Genomic DNA, 23621 nt, shown 5'->3' on the forward strand with positions numbered 1-23621 from the left:
ACAGAGCCTAACTAGCTTCAGCTCTGCTAAAGTGAATAGTAATTACTTCATACAACAAAACACAGACACACTCACACCTGATGCTCTAACAAAGGATGGCTAATTGATTGAAACAAGGGATATTATTTTAAACAATGAGCTGTTTTCACAGAGCAGGCAACAGTACTGATGATTTTGACATAAAGATTGAAAGGCTGTCTTTGTCTTCGTTTTTACTATCTGAAAATATCACTAACCAAACATCAGTGCATATGACAACAAAAGTAAGAGTTCACAACTACAGAACACTACACAACAACAGGTAGTACAGTAGCCAAAAGATTTCTGGACAGACGGAGTCTCACTTTTTTCAAACTGGTAACTCTGTCTACTCTTTTAACATTAAAAGATATTATTTATTACTATGTTAATCCAGGCGGTGACACTCTTGAATATTAAATTAATTTCAATATTCTTTATGGATTTTTTTTGTTTATAAATTGTTATGATATTTATAATTTATTTATTTTCTTCACGTTTTCTCCAAGAACTGAATTCTCTACCATAACGATTTAGTTTATTAAACAGCAAAAATGGATTTTTTTTTTTTTTAAATACATTTTTTCCCTGAAACCTTTGACTGATTATGTTTATATTTAAGTATACATGTACTCCTAATTTTTATTTTCTTTTAATTTTCTTGTTTTATGTTCTGTTTGTGTTACATATTATCCTTACTCTTTACAATATTGATATTGATTAGAAATTAAAGAACATGAGCATACAACCATATTTAGAAGAACTGCTCTTTGAAACAGACAAGAAAAAATTTAGTATTAAGCTGGTCTTATTCTAATTTTTGCAAAGGCCTAAAAACGACAACAGAAAGCAGAGCCAACCTCATAAGCCACTTATCATATACTGCAGATTTAATCTGTCTGGTTTATCTACACAGGAACTCTAAAGAGCCTCGCACAATAAAAGGGCAGTGACAAAGCATAGAGAAATAATGACAGGCAAATTGCAGAGTACTTGTTGATAAGACTAACTACTTATGTCCACTAAGCCACAGGAGAAGCTCTGAAGTCTGCTGCGTCATTTTGTGTGTGTGTGTGTGTGTGTGTGTGTGTGTGTGTGTGTGTGTGTGTGTGTGTGTGTGTGTGTGGTGCAGCTGACGGAGGCCTGCAGTACTACCTGTCAATCCTCAGATAAAGAAACCAAGAGACAGTCTCCAATGTTTTCTGGGAACAGCCAGATCAGATGACAGAACTGAGAGAGACACCACTACAAAGGACGCCATTGACAATCACTAACACATGGACTCAGTCTACAACTAACGACAATCTGCAATCAGCAGAGCCAGTGTCCTGTGTTACTGTGACCTTCTCGAGCTGATTTTGCGTCTATTTTCTTCACAAACAAGTCACCACAAATGGAATGATCCAATATAGTATGAAATATATTTTAACCTCTTAACTCCCCTGGTTCACATGGCGTCATTTTTATAAAGGCATGCTACGTCGCCAAGCACTCATTCCCACTGAACTTTAGTTTAACTGTAGTCCATATAATAGAATTTTCCAATCATGTAATCATGTGATTTGTTATGTTTCTTTACAGGGACATCTGTTTGAGCTTATGTACAAGGCATATACATATAAATTTTAATTTTAACTGATTGGTCCAGTCATAAAAATGTCATCTTGGGTTTGAATATCAATCTAAGTATAATAATGATAATAGTACAAACAATTAATGGAACAACCAGATAAAGAATACACAGAAGAGTGAAGGTAATGCATTATCTACCTTTACAGCTACTTAAGAAGTTGAGGTTGGGTGAGAGTACGCTGAAGGTTAAAAGGTTAAGAGCATACATTGACCCTTGATTGAGATGCATTGTTAGAATGTGTATTCTCTGTGTGTTGAAGTTATCGCACAATAAAGTCTGGAAAAGCAAACTGTATATTATAAAGATATAATATTATTGTAATGCTATAATAATCAGATTTCTACTATTACAGTATTAGCCTAAAACACTACAATTATCCTACAACAACGCCACAATTGTGAGAGCCAGATTACAGTCATGGTTGGGGGTTGTACAACTTATTATCAGCTACTAATGGCACATATGTGTGTTTATGACACCTTGGCCTTATCTTATCTATGACCACATTAACTATCACAGTATCAGGCCCTAATACTCTTACTGAGCAGTGTCAGAAGATGAATTGTAAACACAGCTGATTTCTATGCTGTCCTCTCACAAGTGAAGGCAAATATACTAAATAAATAAATAAATAAAAACATTCCACATTTAAAGGTATACCATGCAGGAGTGCTGGTTACTGTTTATAAACCAGCTCGCCAATTAAAGCTAACTCCAGATTCATTCTTGTTTGGTGTTTTGCCTTGCTATATTTGCTTTATTTCTGTGCCATGTCTCTTAAATGTCCGCTGCTTACGGTCTGGCACCTGGTTGCTACCTTTTTAAAGAGCCCTAGCCTCACCTGAGCACTATGAGAGTACATGCACATGAACATCCTGAACACAGAAAATAAAAAGAAGATAATACAGGCAGAGGGCAGAGCCTCTGCAGGAAAATACACCACTACATACTTCTAGTGGGTCATAAGTGATAAGTAAGAGGGGTTACTTCTGTATGTGTCAATACATACAGTAAAAATCTCCTGAAAGTCTGGATGTTAAATTATCCAAGAAAAACGATGTGCACAGATTAACAAGCGCTAGGTAAGCAGCCCGTCTCCGACATGCCAAACAGCATTAGAGAAACACTGAATTGTAACATGAAACCTTTTTATTCAGTGTTTTAACCAGTTGAAATCACCTGGTCTGTTTGTTTCAGAGAGGAAAAGACAATTCAGCTCACGATAAAAACCTCCTCAATGTTTGGACCAAAAATAAGGTGATCACACATTAAGGTATCAGAGAAAATTGATGAGCACATTTTCAGGTGCTGGGCAAGTGGGCTGTCTGCAATGTGCCAAACAGCAATGGACAATCACTGATTTGTAATGTGAAACTGATTTATTCAATGTTTTTACTGGTTTAATCACTTGATTCATTTGTTTTGGAGAGGAAGAGACCTCTGCACATAATTCAGCTCCTGGTAAAAACCTCCTGAACGATCAATACTGAAGGAATTCTAACCAGGACAAGTTTGAGGTAGTTGCAATCCTAAGTGCTAGCTGCCACTAAATTCCCTTAATTCTTACACACTAGCCATTTAAATGTAGAAAGCTCTCTTAAATGAATAAATAAAGACAGCAACTTACTTATACTACTACTAAGAATAAGCAGAGAGACATCTACTGGTCTAAAGTTTTTCTATGGTTATTAAAAGAGCATCGTGTTGGTCTGTACAAAGGAGGCTTTCCTGATTTTATGCCCCAAAGGAGAAAACCTCATTAGGGTCAGAGAGCTTCAGCAGGACAGCCTTCATCTGGCAACTCTCTGGGACAAAGCTTACGCTGAGACTGGGCACTGGACCCCTTGACAAGGCCCCACTGGCACAGCAACCACAACAGACCTAGAAGTGACAAATGGGTCTCGCACTGTTTGTCAGGTGACTGGCCGATGAAGGTCACAACATACAGTAAGATCATATTGTTCAGCTGAGCAACAGCTAAGATCCTCATACTTACAGATATAATGATTTCATGACGACATGAATGGATGGATTTTTGCATGACACAACGGTATTCATGAGCAAAAAAACGGTTATGACACATTCTACAGAAAAAATGCAAAAACCTCTGTCCTCTCACCTGCCATCCTCAGTTACACAAGTCTGGTATCCCTGTGGTAGGGTTAGCTGTAAATCCACAGTGGGCCGCAGCATGTTCTCCTTGGCATCGATCCCTGATGTCCCTCCCCCATCAGGTACAGTGTTTCTGAAGATGTGGCGTGGGGCGGGTAGAGGGGCCTGTGGCGGAGGTGGCGCACGTGCCTTCATTCTCCTCCTGTGATATGACAATGGCAAAGACACATTTAGGTGTTTGTTGTAATTTCCTACATTGTGCTGGGTTTTCCAAGAAAGACTCAAACGTACAACTCACGAATCAATCTGTTATCTGATCCATCAAGGTTTTATGATGTTTGATTAAGTAAACAGTGAATCGCGTCTTCCGGTAAATACCTTTTTCTTATCAGATGCAATGTTTTCACATTCAGACTCACATTTATTAAATCTTATCAAAACAAATTAAATTATGTAGATCATTTTGGTTCGTTTATGCCATCTTTGTTTGTCTCGAGTTAAATCTTAGTTACGCAACATGACAGCCTAATGAACACAACCCACTGCCACCACCTCAGGAGCAGCCTGAATATCAATGACTTTGCTCTATTTTTCTGTTTTTGTTTTTGACACCTCCTTTTCTCTTCACTTAGATTACACAACAGTCTACAGATAAGCCAATTTGATCCTTTTGGCTGTCAAGATGATCCAACCTTGAGCAGCTGTTTATTCCATCTGCTCCTAAAACTCCCCTGAATAATAATTTAATAATTCATAATAACAACCTCTGTAATATCATTCCCAAGCACTCATACTTTTAGGCAATACTGTCACATATTTAATGCCTGCTTTCAAGGAGTTTTCTATAGGAAAATGATCAACAGCTTTACTTAATAACATGCCTCATCAAATCGTATTCCATACCTGGACTATCAGATAATGCACTCAATAAGTAATACTAAAATTTGAACATTAGGTTTGCTGAGTTGCAACAGTCAAGTGATTTTAGAAAACGACTGAAACATCTGATAAACCTGAATTTAATAATTTTTGTAGCACCAAAAGCTATTCAAAGCAGCAACATTTAGAATCAAATGGTATTTGGTTTGGCTCAGGTACATACCATGCATAATTTACTGTGTTGACAATAGCTCTATGAAAACTATAAAAAACAGATAAGAAAGCACAGTTCCCTCAAACCACAGCTCCTGGGTGGAGATGTGACAGATCAATGACATGCAGGCAGCTATCTGCACATTTGACCTCGGCTCAACATAAACTGTACTTAGCCTGACAGAGGCAGCTGATTAGACAGAAATCAAACACTTCATTCTGCGGACAATGACAAACAGCCTTTCTATAGCACACATTTCAGCACGCACTCCCTCTCTGTCCTCACTGCACAAATATTAGCCCTGGATAACAAAAGAAAAACATCCCACTCACGTCAAAAAACAGTCCTTGTGTTGATTAAGTGTTCCGAAAGTGTTATATATCAGTCTGTTTATAAATCCAGCTCCAAGGATTAGGCACGCTCTCAGAGAGAATGTGTGTGTTAAATCCAGTGGTGTATAATCCAGTATCCTTCAAGGTACTCCTGCCCAGTGTAAAGGGCAAAGAGAGCACGGCATAGGAAGAATGCACGTGAACATAGCACAGTGAGTGGACTCTAACCTGGTGTGAGTTAACCATTAACAGCTGAGTCGGATATCAACTAACTCTCACCCTCAAGACCCATAGTGTCATTGACTCATTATGCAATGTAGTGTTTTTCAAATGATGTAAATGATGGGACTGACAGACCGTACTTTAGAGTTTGACAGCTTGATTATAATCTAGTCAAGAGTCTAATCACAGTGCAGATCATCACTAACAACAAGGTGCTGTGTCTAAAAAGGCATTTAAATAATTTTCATGAGCAGCTTAAAGGAAAACTTCACCCCTCAAGAGACTACATATATCAATTACTCATCCCATGTTATTTTTAAATCCACAAGACAATTTTTTCTAGCATCCCTGCAGTGATTGAAGAAGTCAAAAATAAAGAAAATTCTTGATGTATTGAAGTCATAGGGGTCCATGTTAAACAGCAAAACTATATCAAGACATCTATTTACAAACTCTTTACAATCTGTGCAGTACAACTTTAGTTTAGTTTTTTAGAATCCCCATTAGCTACTCTATTGCAGCAGCTATTCTTCCTGAGGTCCACAAAAACTTTACCTTTGTGATGGTGCACAAAACCAACTCACATATAACACTTAACAAAATAACAGGACTAGACTTAAACGTTGACACAGACACACAAGACAGCTCCTGGTAATACAATAATTACTTTTTCATTATTTTATTTGGTAAATAACCGCCGGTTTGGGGCTAAATTTGGCTCCGATTACCTGATGATGCTCCATTATTGTAACATTAGACCAAGTATTTACATAAAATTATACATTCACATTTGTATGTTTCCAAACACACACCACATGTGCATTAAAAGGAATAGTTCCCAGGAAAAAATACTATTTTCACCAGACATGAAAATCAATACAGTGTACGAATCATGTTATATAGGTCTACTTTTCTTGTAGTCTCATTTGGAAAACATGAAAATATGATGAGCAGACCTTTCACATCCTGAGACACATGACAATCCAATAATTCAAGTCTCTTTAATTCAGTTGTATGCTTGGTACTCCCCAAACAGACCGCCCTTTCCAATGGAGATCTGTACTGAAAGTGAAACTTATCAATGCTCTCTTCAAAGCCAGAATTCATTGACAGAAAACAGTAATTTTACCTTGCTGAACACGGGAGCTGTTGTTCTACCCTGGCCTTGATCTGTTAGTGTGTGTTATTGTGTGACTTTGCCAAAGGGCAGGGCAATATATTGATATTTAACAGATATGATATGAGAGACTAGATATTGATTTTTATTTTGGACATCGTAACATTGTGTTTTCTTTAAAGGCAGCATCACAGTAAACTGATGCAGCTGTTCCATTGTCTACCTTTACCAACTTAGTCATCATATCTCATTTACTGATGATTATTTATCAAAAATCTCACTGTGTAAACATTTTGTCAACCCTAGCAATATCAATATCGAGGTACTTGGTCAAAAATATTGTGATATTTGATTTTCTCCATGTTGCCCAGCCCTAATAAAAACCCAGATTTTAAAAATAACCCTTTAAAACACCATAGGCACACAATTCAATTCAATAGCTTTGAAGAAAAGATAAATAAGTTTCACTTCAGTTCCCTATTGAGGAAGACTGTCTGTTTGGGGGAAGTACTGAGCATAATAGTTGTCTTGACAGCATGTAAACAGATGGTTTGATATAGTTTGTTGATGTCAGTTCTCCATTTCGGGATTTTGTGTTCACCAGAGGAGTCTTCACTAATTCAACATTACACTGGGTGAGTACTTGATACACAAATGGTCATTTGGGGGGTGAAGTATTCCTTTAAAGACTTGTAAATGTGTGAGATTTTTGTACTTTCCTGGTGAGTCTGTGTTTTCAAAGGTAAACAGAACTGGGCTCTGTGAAACTGTGGGACTGGGCCGCGGCCAGGCTTAACACAGTCAGCTAGTATCCTTCTCTCTCTCCTGCTTGCTGTTTGTCTCACCATAACATTTCACTCTCCCTCTCTCTCTTGCTTTCCCTCTCTCAAACACGCACAAAGACTCCTTTCGGAAAAGCCTCATCTCCCACAGAGTTAGAATGAGCAAGCGTAAACCGAGAGAGAAAGAGTGAGGGAGTGATGGAGAAGCAGGGAACGAAAAGCAGGAAACCCTGCTCTGGCACGGGGGGGAGGGTAAGAGCTGAGCTGCTACAGGGACTGAGTTACAAATGGGCTCTCACACACACACAAACAGAAGGTTACTAATGGACCTTTCAGAACCACTCAGTTCTTTTCACTTGACTAAACAGCGTTAACAAGAATATACTATCATCTTTTAAATCTGTTTGTGCTTGAGGTGTTTATGGCACCAACATTAATGTTTTTAAAAGTTTAAAAGTAAAAACCTAAAACAAAAAGATGCTGAATTCATTTTAAACTGCAAAAGGTGGTACAGACTCATGTGACCTAAAATCATCCGGGACAACATGTGAGCAGCCATGAAAGTGAACAGAGAACTCCATTAATAGGGTTTGGAGTCCACAGTTTAATATGAAATGTAATACAACCAAGAGAAGCCTTTCGGTTAACCTATTTGATGGGAACATACACTCAGTTATCCAAGTCTCCCCGGTAGGTAATTTACACAGCATTTCATTCTAATACTGACATACAATATATAGATAATACCACAGTGTTGTGAAAAGCAGCTTTAATATTATTACAGGTGAGCTGCACCACTGGTTGCACATATCTTTCAACAGTTGCTACACTTAATTTTAACAAAACATTTAGTCCCTGCAAGTTAGAAAACTTAAGTTTTATGTATGACATTGAATGCAATATTTATGCATAAAACTTATTCCATCAGGAGACATCACGGTAATGAAGACTGAACAAAGATAAATTGTCGTGAAAAGTAGCATAGCAGCAACTGTTTATTTAAAACTACGGATGCATGAAATGGATTTTTTCAACTGATACCAGTAACTGATAATTACATGCATCTCATGGCCGATAACCAATATGATAACTGATAATTTCACATTTTAGTATTTTAAAAAGAAGTGTGTAACCTGTGGTTTATGCTCACCTGAGGATAAGAAAGCTGTTGGTTGGTAACTTTTAAGTTAGTTACTTTTATAAAAAATAACTTATTGTCATATTTGCTGAAACGGTCACTATATCCAGACAGTAACATATGACACAGATAATGTGTAAAAAAAATTATGCTTATATTGCTTCCCATGGCATCTGCTAGAATGAACAAAAACAACCAATCAGATTTGAGGAGGCTCAAACACAGCTGTCAATTATATCAATAACAGGAAACCGATGGAATTGGGAGCCAGTGATGTTTTTACTCCCACAGCTGGGGAAATCACAAGTTCGCACCATTTTGGTATTCCTCTGTTTACCTACAGCAGCTGACGACGGTGTGTCGTGAGCCTGAGCTGGTGTTCGCGCTGTAGTAGTAGGTATATATAGGGCTAGTACATCTTTTTCCTCACTAATAATAGCCTACTGGTTCTCTGTTGGAAACAGCCGATGAAGTTTTCGTTAGCCGTTGCTATCCTGCGCACCTGCACGGCGTGGTGATGAACTGTCTTACTGATTTCTGTTGCCATGCTGTCTTGCGGGCCTGCACAGCGGAGTGATACTGGCCAGAATATAGTCCCAATTGATAGCAAGGTCTGACGTAATGTGGGGATGTTTTAAAATTATTGAAATAGTCTAACAAAACACATGCATACTTTTTTGTAGCTTAAAACCTTTTGGTTACGTGTCCCCAGTACATCTTCAGAACTACTTTTTCTCCGGTAAGCTACGGGCGATTTCTCAGAGCAGGAGGCTCGTTGAGAGTAGTGACACCGTCACATCAGAGCTACAGATGGTCAGCGTTTCACACAACTTCATGTCCAAAAACCTGAACTATCACTTTAAATGCTTACAGAAACATATTTTAGTGTACTGTTTAGCTGTAAAATCAGAAAGTTTGTGACCCTGCTGCCAGTCGAGCCAAATCCAAGCACCGCCCCCTGGCCAGAGCATATTTTCTCACTGGCTGTGTAAGAGACTCCTTGGCTCTATTGGTTTGTTTTCCTGGAGCCGTGGAAGATTCTAGCAATGCCATTAAAAGCATTAGGAGGAGGTGGAGGAACATGATTTACTGTCTCATTAACTTCTGCCAGGATATAGTGAGAGTTTCAGCAAATATGGTAAAAAGGAATTTTTATTGAAGTTGCCAACTCTGATTTTAAATTATAGCTGTAAAACTCAATAACCATTCCACAAAAGCAGGACGCTCTCAATTACATACAGTTACTTACTGGTAGTGAATGTGGCTGGAGTAAATTTTGCGATTTTTTTACACTGCATCATAAGATTAATTACAATTTACAAGATAATGCTGGTTGACAGCTATTACTGAACATAATATTATAGTGTTGATGGTAGAGTAATAAGACAATGACTCATGCATGATTCAGGTGTCTATGATGTCATTCTACATGGTCTAAACTGCAGGTCAATCTTCCACACAACCCTGGTGTGTTTCTTAAAGTCTGTGATACTGACAGTCTGGTTGGTAATTATAAGCAGAGTGACTTCGATGCTGTCTTAACCCAAACAGATATTCGAGGGTTTTGACAAAAAAAAACCATGAATATTTGGATGTGGCAATATTTGATCAAATACTCACAAGAACACAATTCTGACTAAGCACTTGGTTAACGTTTGGTTCTTGACAATATGGCCTTCAGTGCCAGTAAAAGAATAGAGTATCTGCCATAACGATACTGTAAGCAGACGCAGGCCTACACAGCCTGCCATGCCATCCAATTTTGCTGTCTGTGTGTTAGCCTCTTTAACAGATTAGTCTGAGTGTCTACATGTCTGCGTGTGTGTAAGTCCATTTGCAGTGAGTGTCTGTTCGTAAGGCTGCCTCCTCCCTGACCCAAATACAAGCATGCTCACTCCTGATCAAGTCACTTAGGATAAATCAAGCCTGGATGTGTGAGCAATACTGTGTTGGTGCATGTGTGTGGTTGTGTTTGTGCAGAGATAGAGATCAGTGTAAACACATGACAAAATGAAAATTGCAAGCAGTTAAAGCTGTCCCACAGAAATGGAAAAGGTGTCATATGATTTCAGAATGGAAGCAAAAATTAAATGCTCTTTAAATTACAGGTTTGGCGAGATCACTACAAACACAGCGCCGCTCCGTGTACAATGCAAATCCATGAACGTCACGCACTCAGATTACTGTTGTTAGTGGACGAGTTAAATTACATAACAGTGCTCAGACACTCTGGAGACTACCTTAAGGATTTTCCTGGGGAAAGAAGTAACTGTCAGTGACTGTATTTATCCCAGCTCTGGAAACATGGCCCAACAAGTTCCCACTCTGGAAGGTCTTATAAAAATAACGGAATATTTTCATTTATGCTGTGAGATGTGCTCTGTCAGCACAACCCCTCTAAAACTGATTCCATTTACAAGGGATCCTTTGTATTTAGATGAAAACTATTTGCTGCTTCCTTCTAATCTTCTCTTGAGCCTTAAAAGTAATCAGATGGAATGTAATTATTGTGCATTTATGATATTTTACTCACTTTCTTAAGAATCCAGTCACCTGTTCTCTATTGCTGACCAGTTCAGTGGTACAGAATGCTACCAATGGGACTGCATGAGAAAAACAGAGACAGGCAGACAGACTGGTCCACTCTAAACAACAAAGCCTGCTGTTGATGAGAGTAAACACAACTATGATTTAAGGCAGCAGACAGAGCCATGCTGACTCATGAAGTCAGTAAGTCAGTCAGAGACACAGTAACTAAGATAGACAGCCAGCCGGTCTGAGAAGTGGACATCCCGTTAGATGAGAGTCTGTTCAGTGTCAGACAATAGGATCACTAAAACAATGAGCCACTATCCTGATGAAGACAACCCACTGGGAATGGAGCAGATTAATTGGCCATAAACACAGCGTCGACTGACCTACATTCACTGTGACATGCTGTGTGCATTCTGAGAATATAAACAATGGATGAAACCTAAATTCTATGACAATAATAAGGACTGATGTGAAAATACACATCAGTAGTTACATTGTTTTAGTAATAAACACTGTATAAGATACTAACTGTACTCAGTGAAAAGACTCGACCAAAGCCCAGCTGTCTTCAACACAGGCCACATTATTACTTAACCTTTTCTAAAAGCTAGGAGAAAGCTGGTGTTTCAGATTTATTCTGTCCTGTTAAACAGATGTTTTAAGTGTGTAAATTCCTAAGACTTTGAGGTTAGCTTTGTGGAACGTTTCTGAGCATCTACAATACCTATACAAAGTGATTCTGATTAAAGAAAAACACAATGGTGTTAATGTAGCTTTACAAAGCAATTTCCTGTCAACAGATTTAAAGACGGCCCTACCCATCCTTAAGCAACACACTGAACCCAAACTTCCTGTATATATTTATTAGTAGAAAAAATGTAAAAGTATACTACTCTGCAACTCAGAGAATGAAATGAATTCAAAGAAATACTGCAAAATGAATCTGATGTTAGAGGATTATAGCTCCATTCTCTCATACTGCTGAATGCTTACAAAAAAAATCATACCTGTCATACCTTCAAAAGTTAGAATCTTATTGGTAAGACATCAATAGAAACAACAAACTAAGCATGTCTTTTCCCTGAGTGCTACTTCAAGACCCCACCCGTCCACTTATGTGGATGCACACTCACTCACAGTTTTAACCTCCTGTTGTGCAATGGTCACAGCATGAATGACACACATCCTGGACCCTGAGCCACTCCCCTCACACTCACATACTCACTGTCCTGCTACCTAGCCAGCATACCCCTTGGGTGTCATGGTGTCCCCATGGCAACCTATATTTACACCACTTGACTGCGCGGAGGAGTGCAGAGCTCAGTTTAGGAACAGCTGTCGATTTCGGGTGTATGCACACAGAGGGTGAGTGACCAAGAGACAGAGAAGCACAAGTGAGCAGGAACAGAAAGCAAAGGGAAGACAGAAAGACAGTGTGACAGACTTTCTGTTTTAGAAGTGTTTGAGGACATGTGAGCTTGGTAAAGCATCTGTTTGCAGTTGCTAGGCACATAACTTCCTAATTCAGCATATGCCTTCTTGCTCATATTACCAGCCATGTGGTTAAAAGCCCCACCCTACTGCAATGCCAAGTAAACTGGTGTATAATAATGATAATGATAGTCTGACCCTCCACCACAACCTCACAGCTGACTCCACAGTTACAACCAGGTTAAAAAATGTGAGCACATTAAAGTACAAACTTTAGACAAATTTGTTTAAATCTCTGCTTTTATGCACAGTTTACTTTGAAAAAATGACACCAGTTTTGATGCATTTCTAATGTGTTTAGTGTGGAGGTAATCAAACATCCAAATTACACATTAAACATTTCAAGGTTTCTTGTAAACGTACAACAATTATGTTAATATTCAGTGTTACTCACGGAAATATGTTGAGTGTATCCTTGAGGTCAAACAAACATGTCAAGTCCTCTTAAAACATTTGCCAAAGTATTTTAAATCCAGCATTGTTTACATACAGTAATCTTTGCTGGCACATCTTGGTGTTTTACAGCCACCTGTTGACAAGTGGAATACTGGGCTGGGCGATATCAATCGAACTGGGATATGACAAAGTCCACAGTGAAGCATTACAATGGCCGATAATGAGATCATTTTTTAGGAGTGGGAGGGTGAGCGTAGGTGTGAATTTAAAAACACAGCAGTGAATCCAGCAGACGTGAGTAGATATTAATCAGTGACAGTGACAAATGTGCGAATAAAGGCTCCACTTTGCCCATCTGGCAGCCTGCATTTCTTCTGGTAGATAAATCAAAATTGTTACTTTTTATTTACGCACTGATTGCTATTTGCACCCAAGCAAACCCGCACCACTTTGCTGGTGTGGAAGGATGAATGGATGGACCTGGCTTTTAAATCATGACAGTAGGCTCAGTGGTTAATGATTGACTGTCAGTGGTGATGGACAAGGGCATCGACCATTGGCCCAACCCTAACTGGTAGGACTATGGATCACATCACGTCAATCAACATCAAAACATGCAGCGTAATGACAGGGATGGCATTTATATATATAGGTAGCCACTTTAATAGCAGTAACATGAGGTAATACATGAGATAACCTGCTGGATCCTGTTTTGACAAACATACTTCCACAAGAGGCAGCACGGTGATGCAGTGGTTAGCACTGTCACCTCACAGCAAGAGGGTTCCTAGTTCTAACCCACTGTGGGGGGTTCAAACCCATGTTCTCCCTGTGTCAGCGTGGGTTTTCTCCGGATACTCCAGCTTCCTCCCACAGTCCAAAGACAGGATAGGTTAACTGGTGACTCTAAATTGCCCACAGGTGTGAATGTGAGCGTGAATGTGAGCGTGAATGGTTGTCTCTATGTGTTAGTCCTGTGATAGTCCGGTCGACCCCTAACAGGATGAGAGGTCACGGGAAATTAATGAATGATTGAACTTCCACAAGAATAGTTAACATTATTAACAATCACATGATTCTCTAAAATAAACAAAGCTCCTAAAGATATTGAGGGTCAACAACCTAATGCCTTATTCAACGCACTAGACCTAAAGACCTAAAATCAATAATTCACTCAGTGGTATATGGACAAATGCCACAAACCTAGGTTCAAACAAAGTATCTCACAGTTTGTGTCTGATTTTCAGTGTTAGTCTGCATGTGCAGTAACTGCCTTACTACCTACCTCATTCACAGGTGGAGGTCAGATAGTTCTCCCCTACTGCTGTAGCTCATGTAGCTTCAACCACTAATAACATGATATTAGTATAAGCATGACATTAGGGGCTACAAGGCTGTAGTGGCATAACAACATTTGGCTTGACTCTTGGCTAAACAGCACTTAATCAAATGCTGTGCCATGGTAACAGCCTGTGGTTGCAGTTTGTTGCACTCATAAACCATTCTCTACATTTGAATAATTAAATAATACTGTACTTTAGAGCTGGACTGCCAATTTCACTACATTTGCATACAAACTGCAAATGTATTCAGCCGTAATCACATATTTTCTGAAGGCCCTGGTGGACTTGATATGAGAGGGAAAATCCCAGCTCTTTGTATCGGTGGAAGAACAGTTAGGCTGCAATAGAGAGGTTGCAGTGTTTATGTAAAGTCCCTGCATTTAAATAAGATGTTAAAATGGTTTATCAGGTTGCATGTAACCTGGTTTGCCTAATTATCAAGAGACGGCTTCTCTACCACTAATAAAACAACCAGGTTAGAGCTCGCTCGGAACAATCTGTTCAACAGCAGTGCAGAAATAGTAACAGTAACATAACAACCCAAGGGAGATAAAAAAGACAACACCACACCTCAGGTGCTAAATGAATTGTTACTCATTGGGATCAATTAGGTTGCTTACACTCCTTGCTGTTATTTGAGGGGTTTACATTCAGAATGTATTCGAAATGATGACCTCAGGTTAAGTCAGCAAGTCAGACAGTGATCCGGGAGTATCTGTTTCACACCTACTTAAAGGAGAGAAATCCACTTACTGTAACCGCACCCCTGCCCCAACCTCTCCTCCTCTCCTCACTTGACACATTTAGTCATCTTGTCCACTTGTGACCAGTGACACAGAGGCACAGACAGATTAAAAATGAGACATGTCCCAAGACAACAATAATTCTCCAAAAATAGGAGCAAGACGTCAATATGTTTTTGCGTCTGAACAGCAGGGAAAAACCTGTCTAACTTCCCTTCGGAGACCTAACTTGACCAAACATGATTAACACTTTTGTAGACCTATGCCAAAAAGTATTACAATTATTAACCTTATATCTCAGCTGTTTCAAGCCATTTGGTTTATTTTACCTTAGTCATCTCCAGCCATAATGATTAAGGTGGATTCACGGAGCAACATCAACAAAGGGCCATAGTTTTCACCTGTGTATTTCTGGACAGTCATGGAAAAAACAGGCTTCCTTAACATTCATTAGGATAAAAATCAGGTAATTCTGCACTTCAGTAACAAGCCAATTCCTTTTGCTCCTCTTGCTCTGACATTTCAAATTAAATCTAGGCCATCAATGTCAAAGCAAGATACCGGGTGTTTCCTATTTAATACACATCCTAATTACAGAATTAATCTCATTAGGGGAGATAAATAGTTGAGTCACATCAGCATTTACAATGTAATTATTGTTTTTATAGGTGCAACGTGAGGAGCTGTGCACCAGCTCAAGTAGACATAAAGCACGTGGGTGGCAAACAAGTCCACAGCAGAGGAAGAACAGAGTGGAAAAGGGAAGGAGGGATAATGAAGGTTGGTAAAAGGGAGGGATGCAGGAATCTCAGGTGGCACAAAGCCCCATATGGCCTTAGAGCAACAAGAGTGGGAATAGAAAAGGGTAGACGGGTGGAGTCCAACATCAGAGAAGAAAGGAGGGAGAGATGGAATGTAGAAGCAGAACAGCAGGAAATAACAATTAGTCTGTTCTCTATTCCCTAAGCTGCTTGTTCAATTAGAGAGAGCTCCTGCTGGAGAAACAAGAAGAAAAACACTTATGTCACACATATTGTTGGGTTTTTTGAGAGGATAGGCGTAGCTTATAAGCACCACAGGAAAAATAAAAACATAAATCAGTGGAAAAACCACAATAAAATGGCATCTAAAATATCTTTAATGAGATTTTTTCCACCAAATTCATTTCATTTTGCAGGAAAAAAAGCTACAAATAAAGGATATATTTCGCTATTTGCATGCCATGCTTTTTTTTACCATACTATCACATATAGGAAAATAAATATTTTTTTCCAGCATTCATTGTTCCCCTTTTAGCCTAATGGAAAGACAACTCTTAAAAACAGTCATGCCACCATCATTCCTTGCAAAGGACTCCTGTTCCTGACATGGTGGCACAAAGTGACTATACTTTGTTTTCTCTATAATCAAGATAGCAGAGATGTTAAAGGGTTTAACACCTGCAACACCATCTCGACTTGTGCAAGAGAAAGTGCACTCCACCACCTCAGCCTTATCAGGCGATACCACTGCTATGGCACGTCAGTTGGTGTTGGAGGAGCCCGTCCAGTCTGTGCAAACACACATGCAGTCCGTCTGTCTTCCCTCTCTGACAAACCCACATACCACAGTGACTAACATATGACTGCAGGCTTCCAGAAATAAATCAGAGCGGCCCATAACAGCTGCGTAATAAGAGTACAGACAGATACACTGTACTACAGATACTTGAGACTGATACGCAGGTCTACGTTGTTGATAAGGGTGTGTGCCAAAGCTTTCTTTCACCAAGGACAGAGGTTGGCAAATAGCAGAAACTAGGTTGGATAAAAGTGGGGCCTAAGGAGCACAACAGTCTATAAATACAGCCAGTCTGGATGTCTCAAATGTTTCCGATGGAGTAAATATATTCTGAGAGCCTGTACTGCTTTGATTTTTGCACAGACCAAGGACTCGTTAATTAATCCTACTGTGCCAGGCCTTGTAATAAACTCCTAGTTGGAGCATTAACCACACTACACTACACTCAAGACCGTAAGTTCTCATAAAATGTGACTAAGGGTAGCACTCTGCACTTAATTAAGAAGTTAACTACTTTACCTGATGTGTTCAGCATGTTCAGAGGACTAAATCATACATGGAACAAAGTTTAAAAAACACAATCTATATCAGTCATTCTTGCTTTATTTCTACTACACACAATGACTCCTTATTCAACCCATAAATTGCGCAAAGGTTACACTCTATGCTTTTGATCTAATAGGTTCAACATGTACTTTGGTCAAGCTTCTAACCTTGCAGAACTTTGCTTGTGGAAGCATTGCATCCACACCCTGGCTATTTAAAACAGGGTGGCCTGTGGAGTGAACGCAGATATTACCAGATACTTACTGAACCACTGCCAACAACGCATAGCCACGAATATTCTCTCTCATGTCTATCTCAGTTTTCACAGGAGTTAAATTTAACCTGTCATAAAAATAACCTTAAACATACAGATGTGACCGCATTCACTAAAACATTTTCCAGGTTACAAGTAAGTACAGTATAGCCCTCAAGTGGAAGAGAAAAAAACAGGGAGCTCCCTTAGTCAGCAGGACTGAGCTAGCGGCTGACCACACGAAGCTTAAACTTCTAAATAGGGAAGATTTTTTGAAGGATGGGGTGGGGAGCTTGTGTCTGCATCTGTCGCAGAATCTCCCATCATTCGAGACCCCAGCAGGAAAAGACACAGCATTAAGGGATAACATTATCTTACAATACCTAGTGAATCTCTCTGACAGTATTTTAAGAAACTATACAGACTGACAGACACACATGGCATTCAAATACTATGCAAAGGGTGAGACTGACACTTAAGTCCAGTGGGCTCAGCTTCAAATTGATGCACATTTACATTGCAGCTAGCAACTGGTGTTGATATCCCTCCATACACAGTAGTCATGAGTGCCCACAGGCACACATGTACACACAAACAGGACAGTTGGTAGCCAGTAATTATCTCTGGGTGTGTGCTCAGGATAAACGGACAGTTACATGCAATCCCATACTGTATTTATCTGTAAAATCTGCCAGCCTGGTCTTTCCGTGGGTGAGTTTTAAAACTGAATAGACACAGAAATGAGGCTACCACAACCAGCAGATGCATCTAAAATAAAACGTGTGACCTACCAACAGTGAGGCAGATGGCAGCACCAATCAGGAAGTTGAGAGTGGAGAGGCTTTTTTAATTTTTCTATTCTTTGTACTTAATGAGGCACTTTGAGCCAAAATCTAGAAATAAGAAATGCAACAAGCCTGGGTGGCAATAAATGGCAACGTCAGAGTTTGGGTTGGTTGGTCATCACCTGGGACTGGACCATGTGACCAAAGTAAACTCACAAGGTTTTGACATCACACATGATCATGCCTCCGGAAAGACAGACAGAAAAAAAAAACCCATAAAAAGTCTATTAAGCTTAGTAAAACACTTTGAAGATTAAAATAACACAAGTTGGGGATGTTGAGAGTTTAGAGTTTATTGGAGCAGTTTCCTCTTAATTCTCCCTCCATTTATTTATATTTGTCTGTTGCTTTCTTACTGCTTTTGTGGAGTGCATACTAAAATTAAAGGCATGCAACAAAGCCACATTAATCAGAGGCTTGTGGGCTGAAGCTCACCCAACACACAAACAAGCATGTAGGCAGACACACATAAACTCCAGGTCCAGACATATATAGAGGAAAACACCAGTGTGCTAATTAAGACTATTGTGTACGCTGGAGACTTAAAGACAGAAGACTCTAACTGCTCTGGTCTTAATGCATTTACTATACAAGATGCTGCAACTCACACAAAGTTCCAAAAATTATATTGGGAGCAGATTCAAGTTGGAGGCGGGGGTCGCTAATTTTCCATTTTGTTTTTTTGTTTGTTTGTTTGTTTGCCTTGCCTGTGTGTCCTTGTGTATCAGTCTGTGTCCCCTCTCTTCATTCTGAGGTTTTTGCAGGTCCATGAACTCAGCACATGTGGAACTCTTCATGAGTTCATTTATTCCCTAAACAGCAGTTTGTGGAGTTTTGAGTCACAGGGTGGATAATTAATCAGTTGATCCAAACAGAGCTGATCAGATCAGATCAGAACAATGGATGAGAGGAGCAGCTGCTGCAGAGGCAAGCTTTTAAACACAGGGTACTGAAAAATTAAGTTTCACTTGCACCGCGCCTCACGTTCTGTTTCTCTGTCAGTGCCCAGAGAAGTTTTTTCTCAGTGCACTGAGAAAAATCAGTATTCATTAGAATTGTTCTGATACCAATACCAGTATCGGAAATGCCTCCAATAATGATGGATTGAATATTGATGAGGATGCTAGTCTAAGCGCCGATCAAATACCACTTAATTTATCAATTAATTCCAAGGTTTCACACCCTGATAAAACAGCAGGTTTCCTGGAAATCAATTTTTTTTAAAACAGTAGCCTACACAGCAGGTTGTACTGTGCAGTCACCAGCAGCTACTGTATAAGAGCAGCAAGAAGAATTAATTTCCAATAAATAGTTTTACGTTAGCCGTTAGCAAAATGTCAGCAATACTGGCAGTATTTTACACTGGAAAGTCCCCATCAGCAAAAAGAGAATATGTACAGTATGCAAGGCTTTAGTTCCAGTTAGTAGTATAAAGTTTTTTTTGTTGTTTTTTTAATGCAATGGTATTGGATCGGTACTCGGTATCAGCCAATACGCTACTTCAGGTATCGGAATTGGTATTTGCAGGGCATAAATGGTATCGGAACATCTCTAGTACTCATTTAGTCCCTGGGAGGGGAGGAAGTTGCCTTTTGTTTTCTACGCCTAATTACAGGCTTATAAAGCTCAGAACTAAGGCTTCATTCATGCTATCTCTCCACTACTCCTGAAATACATACTCGAAACACTGACACACATTCACATACACACACACACACTCACACACCTACTGCTCAGATTTCAATGGCCAGGTACAAACGAATTTAACCTCCCTCAAAAGAGCAGTCTCTTCCCTCCTCCTCTGTCTGCTAGTGACTGTGCTGTGTGTGTGTGTGTGTGTGTGTGTGTGTGTGAACTGCATGTGTGTGTGTGAGCGTGAGTGTGTGTGTGTAGTGTTTATGAGCTGTGTTCATTAGGAGTAGGCTATGTAGTAAAGTAGCTACTCCCTGTGTGATGACGGAAGACAGATCCCAACACAAAGGGAGTTGTCATGGTAATTTATAAGGACAGAAATGTCACACACTGACCGGATGAAAAGGCATTTCAGGTCCACTGCCAACTGACTCTGTGACCAGTCTACTTTGTAATTTGGCCAAAAAGCTCTTAAGTGTCTGAAATGACTGTATTTAAGAGTATCTGGTTAAAGGGACCTTTACTTGAAAGATCAGAGGAGAAATAGACTGAACCTTAATTCAAATCATCAACACTCTTTCTAGCAGTATCACACCCTACTCAGGTTGCCACTGAACAACACCTGTGTTTTACAGTTTATACACTGCTGCTGAGCCTTCACCACACACCTGTAGTATAGATGGAAGAGTTTAGATGGTCCTGAGGAGCTAATGCATGATAGATAAGGGTGTGAATCCTCTAAAATGACAGCAGGACACACATAAACCCCATCTTTAAACAATAATTACAAGGCTGACTTAAGAAATGATGAAGTCAGCAACATTTAGCTCTACAGTACACAGCTATTTTCTATAAGTAGCACTCAATAGCACATAATTATGCTAATGTGGGATCATACCTGGTCAGTGAGTTACTCACAAAGACTACTATTAAAAAATTCCAGATAACCCAGTCAAAACCAAAAGTAATAACAAATTGAGACTATAACTATAGTGACATATTTTATCTGATACCCTTCTATAAATGAGAAATTAGGTTTGGGTGGTATGAAAGTATTACAGCATATGGGCATTTAGAAAGCTTAAAGGTATGATTTGCAATACAGATGTTCCTCTTTCTATTAAACTGATACAGAGATGCTGTACTGAAGCGATGTAGTTGGCAGCATACTTATTCAGAGGTCAGTCTCTACTGGTGGAACAGGCAGCTGAGCTAAGAAAGATGGCGACTTTGAGTGGTAGGGATAACTTTACAGGACTATTAAAAAAGGATAAACGCCTCTGGCCCTGTTTGGGAATACCACTACATACAACTTTATCTAGCAATTACGTCTTCCAACTACAGAAGAAGTTTACTTGCTATAAGATTTTATAAGGAGAGATCATCAACAGATCATCCCCGTTTAGCCCACTGATGTGTAAACAAGTGGGTTATTCAACAGCAGGAAGGGCACTTATTTCCTATCTATTCATTTTTCTATTTAAACCAGCAAGACCTGTCTAAGCAGACTAATTGAATTTTAGAAAGATGGGATTGTAGGCTTGACAATGACATTTTAAAGTTGTTGTTTTTTGTTTGTTTTGTTTTTTACAAAAACATACAATCATATACCAATTACCCCAGTGAAATGTCAAGAAGGTATGGAGATATATTAACACATACCTTACTCATAGTTAACAAAAACCTCACATCTATTTGTCCTATCACAATGACATTTGAAAGGCCAAGAGCTTTTTACCTCCGACATACAACTGCAATGAATGAGTAGTACTTTATGGACACTGATCTCAACAGTCGCATTTATTGGCATTCATATTTACAGTCAGTGATGATGCAAGGTTATTTATTGATGTGACCGGGTGATGTTTCTTCACACACTCCCCACAGCATGTAATAAAAAGTAGGATTGATGGACAAAACATCACCACTGTACCATAAAGCCCCCACAGCTCATGTTGTGATTAAAGGAAAGAGATACAAGCTCCAGCCACGCCCCAAACAACACAATTAAAAGCACATTGTGGACTGCACCTTCAGTTGTTGTTGCTGTTTTTGTTCCACCAGCCAGTTTCTCTCCACTAGCAACCAACCACACTGCTGCACTGTGCTTTTGCCCCAGAGCTGGTCATACTTATTGTCTGTGAGTGGCAGAGAGACAGTAGGCAAAAGGAGAGCAGGCTGGTCTGGCTGCTGGAACACTCTCTGTGTTGTCAGGACTCACTATAGGTTACAAATGCTTTTTAAGTGTTGGTCATGTGGCTGTAACTCCAGCTCTGATAAGTCAAATAAGTCCAAGTCAAATAAGAAAAACACCTATTAATGGCAACTCTAACAATTAGGCTACACACAACCAAAAATATAAGCATATATGTTTCCTAGAAATATTACAGGCAACACACAACGCATTTTTGTAGCAAGCCCATTACGTTTTTTTCCAAGCTGAAATTGGATTAATTATTGAGAAAGTTAGTTTGAAGATATGCAAACGGTCAAAAGAAGACTATAAATGTTCAATCATTTTTATTAGTTGGTATTTATTTTTGAGGACTTACCCTGAAGGCGGCTTTGAGGACTCAGTCATTGCAGTGATTCCGATATCCAACTACAGATGATGATAGCGGCGCTCGAGCTGGGCTCCCAAAATCCGCTGTTGCTCTTAAACTCGGTTGTTATCCATTACGCTATCACCTGCGAGTTAGCACACCAACATTAAATTAATTAATACTAATTATCGGGTTTTCCAGCATATCTTAACCAACACAACCGCTTGTTTTTTGTGGTAAGACAGGAACAACTTTGTGTTTTCTGCTACAGGTCCAACAAGTGACAGTGCGCAGAGATGACAGTCCGGTGTGACCTGAAGCACAAAGACCGCAAAGTGTCCGTGAACGCAACCTACGACAAAAAGAAACGATAAATGTTCTGTATTTTTTTTAACTCGAACTTACTTTAGTCAAAGCGGCCTCACTGCTCCATTATCATTGACTCAGTTACTTGTCAAATCCACTTGATATAATCTTCGTAGTCCCCCCCGGCTGATTTTCCCTCGAGCACCGTCAAGGCAACTGAATTAATTTGAACTTCCGGTTTGACGTTTCAAAATAAGAGTTCATAAAGTTAATTGTAGCTATCTAAGGATTTTGTTTCCATTCCCGCCCCTTTTTATGTATTTGACAAGCCTTTATACCATATATGTATATGTTTATTCAATTTATTTTTACAACTGATTATACATAACGTGCAAAGCATGCAGTCAGGCTGTCTGACCGTATCTATACTGCCAGCTGAGAGGGTTAGCTCTTTTATTTGGAAGGCAGTGCTCCATGGTGTCCCGTCTATTACCGCTGCGTCTGTCTAACTTGACGCAGCTCCCTCCAGCCCGCCTTCGTCAGCAGATCTAACGTCAATCATCCTCATTGGGAATTCACTGAGCGCCAGCTGGAGAGCGACGGCACCAATGTACAGAGATACATACAAACAAAAGTCAATAAAACTAGGCTTCAGTGCCGATCAGACAGTGATACACATCTATGTTGATACTGTTGTTGTTAATTATTAGGTGTAGTAGTAGACCTATCAGCCTAATGTTATTCTTATTTTAATAATTATAATTATCATTATTATTTCTTTTTCTTTCTTTTTTTTTTTATTGTTGTTTAATAATAGTACCACTATCGTTATTAATAGTATCATCGCTGCTCTTGTTGTTGTACATTGAGTTTGAGTAGTAATCCGAAAAAGTGTCTGTGCATACTGTCTCACTGAAATTCAGTGATGAGAATTCAAATCTTTTCTCCCGGCATGTTTCCCGGCATGCTTTGTGCCATCTT

General features: G+C 39.3%; 1 protein-coding gene across 7 annotated transcripts in view; it reads right to left on the reverse strand.

Annotated features, from left to right (window-relative positions):
- cobl (cordon-bleu WH2 repeat protein) overlaps positions 1-22847 on the reverse strand; it is a 69202-nt gene extending 46355 nt beyond the window's left edge. For 6 of the 7 annotated variants that reach the window (XM_050046136.1, XM_050046134.1, XM_050046135.1 and 3 more), the window contains exons 1-3: positions 22740-22847; positions 22344-22479; positions 3771-3965 (exon numbers count right to left, since the gene is read on the reverse strand). In XM_050046136.1, the coding sequence (XP_049902093.1) occupies positions 3771-3965; positions 22344-22372 (224 nt within the window). In that variant the 5' untranslated portion in view covers positions 22373-22479; positions 22740-22847. Of the gene's footprint in view, positions 1-3770; positions 3966-5188; positions 5360-22343; positions 22480-22739 lie in introns of those variants that run through there. The other variant, XM_050046133.1, reaches the window with a different exon arrangement.
- Between the last annotated feature and the right edge of the window lie 774 nt (positions 22848-23621).

Source organism: Epinephelus moara, chromosome 6, assembly GCF_006386435.1.
Source record: "Epinephelus moara isolate mb chromosome 6, YSFRI_EMoa_1.0, whole genome shotgun sequence".
Classification (NCBI taxonomy): Eukaryota; Metazoa; Chordata; class Actinopteri; order Perciformes; family Serranidae; genus Epinephelus; species Epinephelus moara.